The sequence below is a fragment of the Aspergillus fischeri genome, genomic scaffold (genome assembly GCF_000149645.3).
Source record: "Aspergillus fischeri NRRL 181 1099437636266 genomic scaffold, whole genome shotgun sequence".
In the NCBI taxonomy this organism is placed as follows: domain Eukaryota; kingdom Fungi; phylum Ascomycota; class Eurotiomycetes; order Eurotiales; family Aspergillaceae; genus Aspergillus; species Aspergillus fischeri.
In genome coordinates, this window is record NW_001509760.1 from 125876 (window position 1) to 138928 (window position 13053).

General features: G+C 49.3%; 5 protein-coding genes across 5 annotated transcripts; 1 reads left to right on the top strand and 4 right to left on the bottom strand.

Moving 5' to 3' along the window:
- Positions 1-830: 830 nt before the first annotated feature.
- On the bottom strand, positions 831-2251 carry NFIA_047520 (aminotransferase-like domain-containing protein; the record flags this gene model as incomplete). Its single annotated transcript, XM_001257313.1, has 3 exons — positions 831-1290; positions 1346-1737; positions 1790-2251. The coding sequence occupies 3 exons, from the start codon at positions 2249-2251 to the stop codon at positions 831-833; spliced, it is 1314 nt and encodes a 437-aa protein (XP_001257314.1).
- Positions 2252-2576: 325 nt separating this feature from the next.
- Positions 2577-3904, top strand: NFIA_047530 (putative aminotransferase; the record flags this gene model as incomplete). Its single annotated transcript, XM_001257314.1, has 3 exons — positions 2577-2609; positions 2660-3120; positions 3187-3904. The coding sequence occupies 3 exons, from the start codon at positions 2577-2579 to the stop codon at positions 3902-3904; spliced, it is 1212 nt and encodes a 403-aa protein (XP_001257315.1).
- A 167-nt stretch (positions 3905-4071) lies between these two features.
- Positions 4072-5211, bottom strand: NFIA_047540 (transcription factor domain-containing protein; the record flags this gene model as incomplete). The annotated part of the gene is made up of 1 exon (XM_001257315.1): positions 4072-5211. One exon carries the CDS (start codon positions 5209-5211, stop codon positions 4072-4074), a length of 1140 nt encoding a protein of 379 aa, XP_001257316.1.
- A 695-nt stretch (positions 5212-5906) lies between these two features.
- NFIA_047550 (putative amino acid permease) lies at positions 5907-7814 on the bottom strand (the record flags this gene model as incomplete). The annotated part of the gene is made up of 7 exons (XM_001257316.1): positions 5907-6344; positions 6395-6720; positions 6774-6797; positions 6860-7323; positions 7378-7491; positions 7552-7622; positions 7671-7814. The coding sequence occupies 7 exons, from the start codon at positions 7812-7814 to the stop codon at positions 5907-5909; spliced, it is 1581 nt and encodes a 526-aa protein (XP_001257317.1).
- Positions 7815-10112: 2298 nt separating this feature from the next.
- On the bottom strand, positions 10113-10598 carry NFIA_047560 (uncharacterized protein; the record flags this gene model as incomplete). The annotated part of the gene is made up of 2 exons (XM_001257317.1): positions 10113-10338; positions 10411-10598. The coding sequence occupies 2 exons, from the start codon at positions 10596-10598 to the stop codon at positions 10113-10115; spliced, it is 414 nt and encodes a 137-aa protein (XP_001257318.1).
- Between the last annotated feature and the right edge of the window lie 2455 nt (positions 10599-13053).

Genomic DNA, 13053 nt, shown 5'->3' on the forward strand with positions numbered 1-13053 from the left:
TATTAAAGCACGAATACTATCTATTGGTTCACTATGACAGCCACCCAGCGCGCCTTACTTCTCCCTGAAATCCGCTGTTCTATCATCGGGTGGGCAGGGAAGAGCCATATGACTGCGACAGCTCCTACAACGGGAAGTGTTCGAGAAGTTGTACCCTTCTGTGCTGTGGTCTAGTTAATCAAACCTGGTATCACGAAGCGATGCGCATCCTCTGGAAAGCCATCCATCCGCCCTTGTGGTGGCGTACTTTCCCAGATCATTTCCGGTCTATTGCACCAGATCGTCGTCAGTTCTACGCCAACTTCCTAGAATAGGCATTTCTTATACGGTGGTGGATCAAAATGACGATAGCAATGAGGATTTTAATGGCCTGAAGTTTCCAAGACTACGATCGCTCCATCTATTCTTGGGCTGCCATAAGAAATACATTCCACGGATTCAAGGTCATTGTACTGAGGAGCTTGACGCAGAACCTGACTATGAGGTATATCCAGACACCATGAGTGCGATATTGGAGCAAATCTCGGTATGTTCATGACTCCCGCTCGCTGACTTGCATTCAGGGCTCATTAAAGACAATGTTGTATTCCCTGATGTTAAAGAACTAATATTCTCAGACACAGCACTACTAGTTTATAGAGGAGCTCTGCAGCTATTGGCTGCTCGCCTTCTATGACTTAAGAAATATAGCCATCATTACTCAAGTGAGGTGGAAGAGCGATGACTACATTGGCAACATCTCTGCGCATGGCTTCTGAGGAACATAATGGGGTCGGACGGACCATAATATACATAGAGATCACCAATCTATTAGCAGTATTTAACTTCTTTCAGCTCTTTACTTCATTAAGCATCCTGATCAGCACCTTCTCTAACCGCCTGACTCCCTCGGTCAAATCAGTTTCGTCCTCCCAAGCAAAGCAAAGCCTCAAACATTCATGTTGAGATGAAGATTGATCACCAGGGACGACAAAAATGTCACCATTGCCGACGATCAGATTCTCCTCCCGCAGTGCTCTTTCGGTGACATTGGGAGCAGTGAGTGGCCGGGGTAACCTGACCCAGACAAAAACGCCTCCAGCATACAATGGGTCACTTGCATCTGTATGTATCTCCACTCCAAGAGGAGACAGTCTCTCCTTGACCGCCGATATCATAATGGAGTGTCGGCGAGAGTATGCCGGGATTAACACCTCTTTTATTTGCTTCGTGACAGAACCATCTTGAAGCATTTCATCAATGAAGGTCGACATGAGTTGGGATGGAGGGCCGCCTGACACTGTAGAGCCTCTGAGTGATTCCCGTTTAGCCAAGAGGACAGTCATAGTCGGTAGACAGAACGTACACTTGTGACAAGCCATAAACTAGTTGAGGCTCTCCCTCGGCCCATCCAACGCGACAGCCAGGGGCAACGATCTTGCTAAATGTCCCACTACTGACGACGTTACCGAAGATATCCCGTGGTCCACCATCAAGCGTGCGATCTAAATCCAGGACGCGAGGGAGCGTGGATCTCCATGAATTTCCATTATCTGAAGAATGAGCGGCAGACCAGTGTAGAAAGTCGTAGACGTCGTCGCAAATTACTAGAGCATTGAATTTGCGAGCTAAACGGACGAGAGCCTCTCGCCTCCTAAGAGACATGGTGACGCCTGTGGGATTGGAAAAATTGGGCACGCAGTAAATGACCTGTTTGAATATCTTCCTGTAGCGTTCATCACGCTTGTATTTCACTCCCTATTGGAAGTTAGCCTTGGATGATTGGTTTGAAGGTGTATCTTCAGCTGACCCTATCTGCAACTGCCTCGTCATTAGCGAGATCATGTTCAAGAAACCCCATGTCCATCCCCTCCTCATCCTCAGGAACAGCCCTTAACCTCCCGTAGAACCCTGCATCCTCAAAAATCCTAAATGCAAGATGATAAGTCGCCTGTGGCATCCATATGTGCCTTGTTTGCGATGGATCAGTAAAAACTTGCAGGATATTCGACAAGTTCTGGCTCGCTCCTCCGGTTATGCAGATGCGATCCGCTTGAATTGGCTTAGAGGGTTTGTAGTATGCCGTCAGCCACTCGGCAAGGTGAGTCCTGAGTGGAAAGTGACCTTCATCCGGCCCGTAGTCCAAGCCGGTTACTGTGACTTCCGGCTTCGACAAGGCTGCTACCGCAGCATCCCTTAGGCGCTGGGTGGGAAGAAGCGCCGTGGCGGGCGACCCTTTCAGTAAATCGATATAAGGTGTTGTTGAAGACATTGAAGATCAATGAGAAAGGCAGAACTTGTTGAATACGAAGACCAACAACGGCTCTGACGCATTTATACACTGAGGACGGAGCTAGGACTGGCTCTCACTTCCGTGGGGATACAGGATTTCCGTTTCGGGTAATCAAGGCGATTCAACCAATCACGACGTGCCAAGCGATGGAGCCGACGGGAGGCACCAAACGACGGGTTCTCCATATTTCCTTGAGACCATTGCAGTTGCTTACAGATATAAATTCTTCTTCCTGCTTCTCTTCCACCTTCTTCTTCATCCAGACTCAGTTGTAACTCACAATCCCCTATAAGACAGCAGCACAATGGGACACATCAAAGACTTCGCTGTAGAAAAGGTGAGTAAATCAATGTCAGGCCGCAGGAGTTGATGGCTGACTTTTCACAGTGGATGGACGAGCACGAGACATGGGCGACTCATAATCTTGCTGAGACCTGCTGTGCCTCCGTCTCACTCGACGATATTTTGGCCTTCGCGGGGAACAAGGACAGAGCTAGCCTTATCGACTTCTCCCAGAAACAAACCTATGGGGCAATCCGGGGCAGTGATGCCTTGCGCTCAAACATCGCCAACCTGTATCGCGACGACCAATGTGAGCCATTGTCAAAAGACAACATTCTTGTAACGAACGGCGCTATCCAGGCCAACTTCCTGGCTCTATATACCAATGTTGCTCCGGGTGACCATGTCATCTGCCACTATCCCACCTACCAACAGCTCTACTCCGTCCCCGAGTCCTTCGGCGCGGATGTCAGCCTTTGGAGAGCAGATGACCAGAATGGATGGCAGGTCAACTTGGACGATCTGAGATCGCTGATCAGACCGAATACCAAAGTCATCATCATTAAGTGAGTACTCTAGCAGCCACTAAGTTACTCCGACGTGAAGTGAAAGTGGACCTGACAAAGTCATAGCAACCCTCAGAATCCAACCGGAGCTGTCCTGAGCCGTGAAGTGCTGCAGGAGATTGTAGATATTGCGCGTCAGCATGGTATCATCATTCATAGTGATGAGGTGTACCGGCCGCTTTTCCACTCCCTGCAAGAGGGGCAGGACGAGCCGCCTTCCATACTCTCCTTCAATTATGAGAAGACCGTTGCCACGAGCTCAATGAGCAAGGCTTTCAGTTTGGCCGGGATTCGAGTGGGCTGGATTGCATCCAGAAGCCGGGAAATCATAGAGCAGTGTGCGACAGCTCGCGACTACACCTTGATTTCGGTCAGTCAGATCGATGACCGGATTGCTACATGCGCATTATCAGAGCCAACTGTGAGTAATATTCTCAAGCGTAACCTCGACCTGGCAAGAGGCAATCTCGATCTGCTCGATGGCTTCGTGAAGGAATTCGCCTGGGCTACGCGATGGGCCCGACCACATGCGGGCACCACAGCGTTCATCAAGTTCGTAAATAAGGACAACCTTGCGATTGATGATGTGGAGTTCTGCAAGCGCTTGCAAGAGGAGTTTGGAGTGATGTTTGTGCCAGGCAGCAGGTGCTTCGGAGAAGACACAAACTTCAAGGGATATGTCCGCATCGGCTATGTATGCGAACGTCAGGTCTTGAATGATGGTCTGGAAGCGTTGCGGAAATTCATGGCCGATGCTTATCACTCTCTGCCAGTGGCTATTTGAGGAGCAGTGAAGAAGATAGACGCAACTGCCAACTGATAGAGCACAACAAGAATGACAAATCTATGCACTTGCATCAAGTAGGAAATCATCGCAATGTCACACGAAATGATATCTGTTGTCCATGGTTTACCAGTGAGATGGTGAGACGAAGGTAGTATAAAGTGTGTTCAGAAGAGAACTAGTTCCAGCCCAGACTGCGAAAAGTAGACGTCCCAGCGCGAGGATGCGCCCGACTCCCAATAACGAGCAAGAGCATCCCTTGCTCTAGTAAAGTTCCCCATACCCATGGTCTGCATATTCACCATCCTTGTTTGGATAGCTTGGCGCTCTCGAAGATCATTGGTCTCACAACCGGCGCTAAAAATGGGCCACAGGATGAGGACATTTGCCGGGGAGAATGGTCTGATTGCCTGGACGTTGTCAAGAATGGCCGCGACCTGCGCCCTGACCTTAGCATGACGTTTAGGTAGCAGTTCGACTCGGCGATAGAGATGCAAAAGTGCGGAGTGGATGAAGGTGAGATGTGTGTTGTGCAGTTCAGATGCGAGCACTTGATCATGGGAGGCGAGCGTGGCCGCTGATGGAGCCTGGTTGGCAATGGAGAGTATTCTCCTCTCCAGATCCTGCGCGTCATGTGTCAATTCCTCGGAAAGGGCGGAGGATGGCTCAGTAAAGGTTTCTAATATTGACTGCTCATGCACATTCCGCCGCGCCAGCTGTCCGATTCGCGCCAGCAGAGGCATTAGCTGGGTTGAGTAGCCACAGATCTCATCAACGTGGCCATTGCCGCAATTGGGATTCCGAGTCAGGTTCCAGTACTGCCCATCGTTGACACATCCTTCATGTGTGCCTGAGAGGCCCGCCAGGATGTCGAGAGTAGCGAACCACTTGAGAAGACACAACGAAAACGGGTCAGTATCACCGTCGGCTGTCCTCTGCCTCTCAAGCAAGGCCGTGAGTAATTGCATTACCCCAGACAAATGGACCTTCCAAGTTCGAGCATTGCCATTACACACATCATTGGTACATAATACCATCGCTGTCATGGCGGTTTCAGGCTTGAGAGTCTCGGTAGGATCAGCCAGTGCAGCACGGAGACCCGTAACTGCGAGGTCGGTAAATTTCAAGATTGTCAGTTGACTAGCTGAAGGTTCCTGGACAAGCCGAGCGTGATGACTGCACGAAGCTGCGAGAAGTGCGTGCAGAAGATGCGGCGTTTCCAGCGCAGTGGCCACCAATGTCTGACCAAAGACAGGCGGGGCAAGAGGGAAAAGAACTCGAATCGTCTGAGTAGCAAAGTGATGCATGAAAAAGTGAGAGTCGGTGGGTGTCAGACACGCCAATGGATTGAGCGATGCTCGGAGTGGTATGACGCTCCTTTCGGCTGGTGATGGGTTTCTCGACTTGCCACGCACTGGAGATGATTTTCTACAGTGACTCCGAACAGCGACAAAGCTGGAGTCATATCTGCACTCTTTAGGGAATCGGATGCATCTAGAGCACACTGGCCTCCGGAGGTCACACTATTGTAGATGAGCGAGAGCAGTTATTGAGGGCAGTCACATGGACATACTTTCACTTTTTTGCGTCGGCATTCGGAGCAGCCATCGCGTCTGCGAGGCAAACGGAGGCTCTGAGGGTTGTTACCGGGACTTCTGCCAGCCATTAAAGGGCAAGATGATGGATTATGGATGGTTGACGGCTGAACGATAATTCTGCCAGTTGATGCTGGGAGGAATTGAGACGGCGGCTCACAAGAGCAGAGCACGTGCCCAGGAGACAAGACTTGATGCCTCAGGCAGTGACAAGCAGTTCTCTCCCTGACACTACGCACTCTTTAGCATTGTTTTACGAACACTCGCCGACTGTTCACTGAAAAGCCAGAATTACTGACCGACCCTTGTAGAGTAACACCAGGGCGCGATTGATATCAGATCGATTCACTATGCATCTCAATCAACCTATGGTGGAGGCAGGCATAAAATACTTTGGCTGCGGATCATCATTCGGCCATCACATTCACTCTTGTCACCGGCCCTTTATATACCTTTTTCGCATGTAATTGGTAATACACCAGAGAGACTAGAATGACGCCTCCGAATATTACCACGCTCCAATTCATTGTGGTTGGATTGACCTTCTCGGTTAGAGGGAAGAAGCTAAAGACCCAGATGATGATCAGAACCAGAATGGAGACGGTGTCGACAAAGGGAGTAAATCTCCCCATGCTCCAGCGGGCGGGAGGTAGAGGCTGGTGGCGCCAGCGACGCAGGCGAACGCAGGTGATGGAGATGATGTATGAGGAAAGGAGAGCCGCCGTGCCTAGAGACATGATGGCATTGAAGGCCACGGACGATCCAATATTAATCAGGGAGAGAAGGGAGACAATGACCAAGCTCACGCATAACGCGTTCAGGGGGACGGTGAAAGTCGGGTTGACCTGCGAGTCGTCATTAACACCATCCACCATCCACTGGGGAAAACACCGACCTTTGACAGAAAATCCGAGAATGGAAGCCCCTTGTCTCGTGCAAAAGCATAGACCTGGCGAGATGTGGTGGCAACGTTGCTGATGGCTGCGCAGAACTGCATGGCCATGATGACCACTGTCATCCCAGTAGCAGCTCTGACGGATCCTGTCGAGTTGAGGAAGACTTGGATGAATGCAAAACCTGTCTGGGATTCCAGCACATGGTCAATATCCCCAACGCAGAAGGCGAGTGTAACGATCATGACAAAGCCAGTAGATCCGTTGAGGATAAGCGTCCAGATCATGCCAAGGGGGAGAACTCGCGATGCGTCACGGATCTCTTCAGCTAATTCATCACATCAGTTGTCTATCATCTGTGGGGGCTCGGAATACACCTACACATGTGGACGGCTGAGTCAGGGCCTTTGATTTGTACTTATTGTCAGCAGATGACACCTCGCGTATCTTGGGATACCCGAACGTACCGATCAAGGCATAAATGGGTCCGACCAACCCAACCAGACAAGCAAGACCGTTATTTCCCCAGCCGCCTCGATCTTCGATGGATCCAAAAACTTCCGGTGCTGTCGGTCTCGGCGAAAGCACCCAAAGAGGAATCAAAATGCCAAAGAATCCAAAGCAATGGATAACCAAGATGATCCCCTCGATCAAGGGCAGTTTCTGCGCCAGCAAGGTGTTGAACAGCAACGCAACCAGCGCCACTGCAATGACCAGCAGTGTGACATGCCATGGCTCGTAGATATAGGTATCGGGGTAATTGATGGCGACCACCCCGACCATCATGTTGGCGACTGTATAGCAACATCCGGCAATTCCAGTGTGCCATCCAAGCACGCAGACCCAGCCGGTTATGTAGCTCAATATGCACTGACAACTGGGAGGTGCAAATTCGGATACCCAGTGATATTGGCCACCGGATGTTGGAGCCCTATTAGTCCCTTAGCAGTGCGCCTGTGGAAAGAGAATCATTGTAAGGGAATACATGGATGCCATTTCAGCCATGGAGAGAATGACAAAGGTGAAACCGGCGACAACTCCTAAATAAGTGTATATCATGCCTCCCTTGCCGCCATTGATCAAGCCATTGGATGCACCACTATTTCGATCAGTATTCCTCCTCATCTCACGTTTTCGAGCTGACGGGGGAGAAACAGACAAGAGAACTGCTTCCCAGGTACACATCAACACCGCCGTAAACCCAAGAACTGACAGAAATCGGAAATTGCGCTACTCGTATTCAGCCAATACTCGGTGCTGTTAGATGTTGTCCTATACATTCAATTCCTGCTGCCTTCCCACTCGCCGCATATCTTTACGATCTTGCGCTGTTCCCATCTTTGCAGACACCCCATCTTCATGGGCAGTGGTATAGACCGCTGACTTATTTTTCGCCCACATCCTGATTCGATAGGCAACCATTTCCGACTGAAGTCGACGAACAAACAAAAGAACCGCGAATGGTAATTGTGGATGTTAGAAAGAGAGAATAGAAAACAGATGAATGTTCAGGGGCGCCAGATGTCGGTGCAGAATTGATTGAACCACCATAGTGCAGAAGTTCTCACCGCACTCAATTGTGCTAAGCAAGGGTATAGTGTTCGTCGTCATATCAAGCCGGACAAATACGACCAAGTCCAATCCTGAGCCTACTCTCCTGTAGGGCCTTGCAGGGGTCGTGTCTGTGTTTTCTCCCGTCCCAGACATCTTATTGCACACAATGACCATTTGATATAAAGCCAGCTAATGGTTGGCTGAACCCCTGCCTAGTCTCCGCGACGGTGTTGTGACGGCTCCTCGTCTTGTCTGAATCAGTGGCCATTTCCTTCTAGGTGCGTCCTTTACAGGGAATTTTCGGTCCAAAAATGGTCGATCACTCGACTATCTCTCCAGAAGATTAACTGTATATTACAACCCCTGTTAGGCTGTTTGAGGAAGACAGCTCGAGGTTGGGCCGCGGGTCCCGAGATTGCAACGCTGCCCATCGTATCCAAATCCGAGAACACTCATTCTCGAGAAGGGATATCATCCTTGCAATGGCTGAATAATATCAAAACTCCATTTGTACTTCTTCTTCCGGCCTCAACCATGTCTGTTTGTACTTATATCAACCTCTAGAGAAGTTTGCGTTTCTGTTCCATCATAGAAGACACCCAATATGACGGGTGACGCGCCCTTCGTGATAACAGCAACGGATCAATCCGGTTCAATTGCGGTTGCAGCAACACTGTTCATGTCATGGATGGTCATTGTCTGCTTGATCCGTCTCTATATGAGGCTCACCATGAATGGGCCATTGGGAATGGATGACTGGGCTGCTTTCTCTGCCGGCGTAAGTCAAGCCTCAAAGATTAAACTTGGGCAGATTGAAGTGTACTAAACGCACTGACGGTCTTGCGACCAAGGCTATTGGGATAGTCCATGTGGTGATAATTATGAATGGACTTTCCCATAGCCTAGGCAGATCGCATCAGGCCAGTTCCGACTCCGAACTTGAAAAGGCTGGGGAGGTGTGTTTGCCTACGTTGTAGATTTGCAGAATATTACGAATTTTTTGCTCATAACTTACTTCTGTAGGCGTTGTATACGGCAAATATTCTGTTGTTCGCCGGTCATGGTTTAGCGAAGATATCAGTTTGCAGTCTTTTACGACGACTCGGTCGAGAAAAGGTGTATCGCTTGCTTGCAAAGCCAGCCTTCTTATCACGAGTCTCTGGTGCATCGCTTCCATTCTGGCAGTAGCCCTGAGCTGCCCCGCGAGATACCTGTGGTTCGCGGAAATTCACTGCCGTAATCTTGTAAGCTCCTCTCAAGTGTGGCCGGACATCATGGACAGAGCTGAGAATCATGATATAGAGTACTGCTTCGGAAGCAATTACAGCCTTTGACGTCCTAACCGAGGCTCTCCTCGTTCCTCTTAGCGTGTCCCTCGTATGGGCCCTTCAGATGCGTCGAAAAGACAAAATGACTGTCATCTTCGCTTTTGGTACTCGGATAGTGTATGTCAAGTCTCCCAATGCGCTGGACTAAAGAATTAACCAGATTTCCGTTATTGTCAGAGTGATCATTTTGACGATAGTCCGCCAATCCTACCTCAATACCGCGATCCGAGAGAGAGACCCTCCCTTGTCTCTGGCCCCCACACTGATTGCGACAGAGGTTCTATTGCACTCTAGCATCATGCTAGCAACGGTTCCGTGCCTGAAGCCATTTATTATTGCCTTTAATACGGGTTGGGGCCAGGGTGTCGCAGGGACTCCTGGAACATCGTACTACAAAAAGACCGAAACAAGCACATCCAGACACCCCAAACAAGGAGAATGAGTTAGATGGGGCTATGACCACACAGTCTCTAGAGAGTTATAACTCACAGCAACTGATCATACATCGAACGCAAGAGTGGAGTGTAAGGGAAGAGTTGGAGATGCGACCGATAGGAGGCTGATCTATATCACTCGGATAGAAGAGAAGACAGATCGATTCGTCTATATCTTCACTTATAAATCGATCTTTTCGCGAGAGTCCTTCCTTCGCAGGACACGCGAACCTTAATTCTTCAATTGTGACTCTCTAACCATCGGAAGAGCCCCTTGTAGATCGACCTCGACATCCGTTCGCTCACGGTGTTTGACTCCGACTCTGTTGACAAATTTTGACTTATTAGATTAGATCTTGACATGCTGGTGACTCATCCAGACTAGCGACGACAGGGCGCTGGATCTATGCTGATCCAATGGGGCTGTGATTGGGCTGACGAAGAAGGGGTTCCTGCTTATGTGGATGCGCACCAAGCTGCTGCTCCTCTTTATCGAAAGTTCGGCTTCCCACAATAGAACTGCTTTTCTCCGAAGAACTTGTTTCGCTCTTTGTCAAGCATCCCGAAGAGCGAATCGCAAGCCTGATGATCGGATTCCTCATGCCAGGGGGGAAATTGCGGTCCACTTTGCTGCGGATTCAGATCCCATTCGGCATATGCGACTATAAAACCAGGCGAAGCGACATCACCACCTTGAGATACCTTCTGTGTGGGTTATGCAGTATATCCTTCCGATGTGCTTCATTCCACCACTGCCGGACTCCTGGGGTATCTGGAAACATCTTCAGATTCTGCGGGATGTTGAAGGCATTATACCAGAGCTCAGTAATTGCGGAAATGTCCCCCGACTTGACGAGCTTTATTTCCAAGGTGGATATTGTGCGATGCATGGTGTCTTTGGTGTTCTTGATTTCCCCAGTGACTCCAATGGAAGCGTGAAGATTCAGCGGGAGGCAGGGGTATGATAAAACCTAGTAATTTATCAGTTTAGCACACCTGGGCTATATATCCGCTCATGACAAGGGTCTGAGACGCTAAACCTAACTAATATTCTCTTGTCTCCCTGTCTAGCTCCAGTTTTCTTGGATCAAAAAATGAGTGGGATAACAAGTACTGCCGTGCCAATCCTGGTACTTGTTTCTCCAAGTCCAAAAGACATATGCGATCCGAAGGTAGACATGATCGTCTACGGGGAATAACCCTCAAAGCGGGTTATCTCTAGATGTCAGCTGGGCTGAGCTATCACCATCAATTGTTATCAACGATAGTAAATGATTAGACATACGCAACAAGAAAAGCAACTCGATTTTGGAGATCTCTGAAACTTCTACCAGGATGGACAAAATCTGCGATCCCAGTGCGAAAGGTCATTGGAACGTCTGCTGACTGACTCGGAACGCAGCCAGGGAACTCAAGGAACTGTCAGCGCATATGCAGAGCCATGGCTGGAATGGACGGTCCAGATGGCATCAATTTATTCAGGTATCCATTTATACCTATGCACTGTATGCGGACGAATTTCGTACGCACTGTCGACAACCGCTGAAGGACAATATTGAAGAATCTGCCCCAGAGTTCAGCCAGGTAGCTGTGCAGCATCCATATGCATAGAATTTTAGGTCACAAGTAGAGACGTCTCCTCGATCGGACGGTGTTGCTGGAATATGGAAGGATATGTTCGCCCTGTATAGATCCAGACTGCACAATCACGAACGTTGATGTCTGCGACTATTCCAGCAAAACCCATGAACACATCCAACATAGTTAATCTGGCTGCTGCCTGGGTCATCGCACTCACTGAGTTTGCTATCGAGCTGGAATTCCGAGAGATCAATGGACCTACTCACTCGGCGGTGCGAGTTCCACGCACGCTGGTGAATGTAACTAATTTATGTCGAACTATGCGTATGGACATTGCAGAAGACCAGCTATCTGGCAAGTCTGAAACAGTCCAACTAATCCAGAGACACTCCAGTCTAGCAATCACCAGATGCCTCGATGTCTGCTTAGCATCATCCGCTGATCCCCAAGGACATTGACCTTTTGAATTCTGCTCCTATGTAAGCATCACTGCCGGACACAGTCCGAATTGACCAGACCAGATGGTTTCCGATTGTATCCAGATTGGCCTGCAACACTTGGGTCTTCCACTTGTAAACTGTCCGAATACGATTACCCTGTTGGGTGGACTGACCTCCTGTAGAGGCGCTAAGAACAACTGCTCCATGCATGTATGAGGTCAATGAGTAGTCCCACGGGTGAAACAGTGAAGCAAGGATGGACCCCCCACAGGCAATTATAGAGGTGGTTCGACAATGCAGCAAGGCAAGGGTCGCCATGGTCTGACCTCAGCGTATGAACACGCCATTGTCTCTCGACGGGGCCAGGACCCAGAGAAGACCGATCCTACCCGCACAATTGAGAAGACCTTCATTTAGTGGTGACTGGACGGGTCCCACCGGTTGCGGCTGTTGCCGACGGAGAGGCCGCCATCAAAGTGTGGGAATGTAACTATTCTTGCCCTGTTATAAATCGTTGGTAAGATGAATAGTAATCATTATCATATAAGTAATAATCCGGTAGGCATATACGGTGGAAATTGGACGGGTTGCACTATCGATCAGCTGGTCAGCAAGGGGCACCGTGAGAATACCACCACATTGATGGCTCTGTCATCTTCGACGGAAGAACAGATCGGTATGTTCTTCGCCGCTTCGGTTCCCAACCTTTGTCGTGGATTCGAAAGAGTCAGGTGCTTGGCAGCAAGCCGGGGGATATATGGGGACCACTCGAAGAGAAACATGTCTTACTCCAGTCTGCTCTATATAGACCAGGTTCGTGTTACTATTGCTGTTATTTAACTATGACAGAGAATGAACCTGTCTGCCCCTGGTCACCTGAATAATGACAAGCTGCAGATCTGCACGATGATGTCGACCTGAAACATATCAGCCAATCAAATTGTGCCTTGGAATAACCGAGGCTATATATAGGAGTGTCAGTGAGGATCATTTCCTGTCTAGGTGTAGATAAGTTGCGGGGATATGGGTAACTGCGGATTCCATTGGAGGATTAAAGCATTCAAGCCATCACGTACAAAGTAACACTTGACCAATCATCTGCTAATCTTGTACTTCGCCCAGGAAGACTGAAGAATGTACTTGGAAGCAAGAGACACCCATGGCGAGAGAACCACCTTCGGAATCATCATATCCAACCTCAAAAGCTCCAAGTTGAAGCTATCTAGCAGCAGAGGTAAAAAGGTTACCAATCATGTATGTCTCCCCGCGGGTCCCCTAGTACTAGTGTGTGGTTTAGGACCTCAATCCACAGTACTAGACTGAG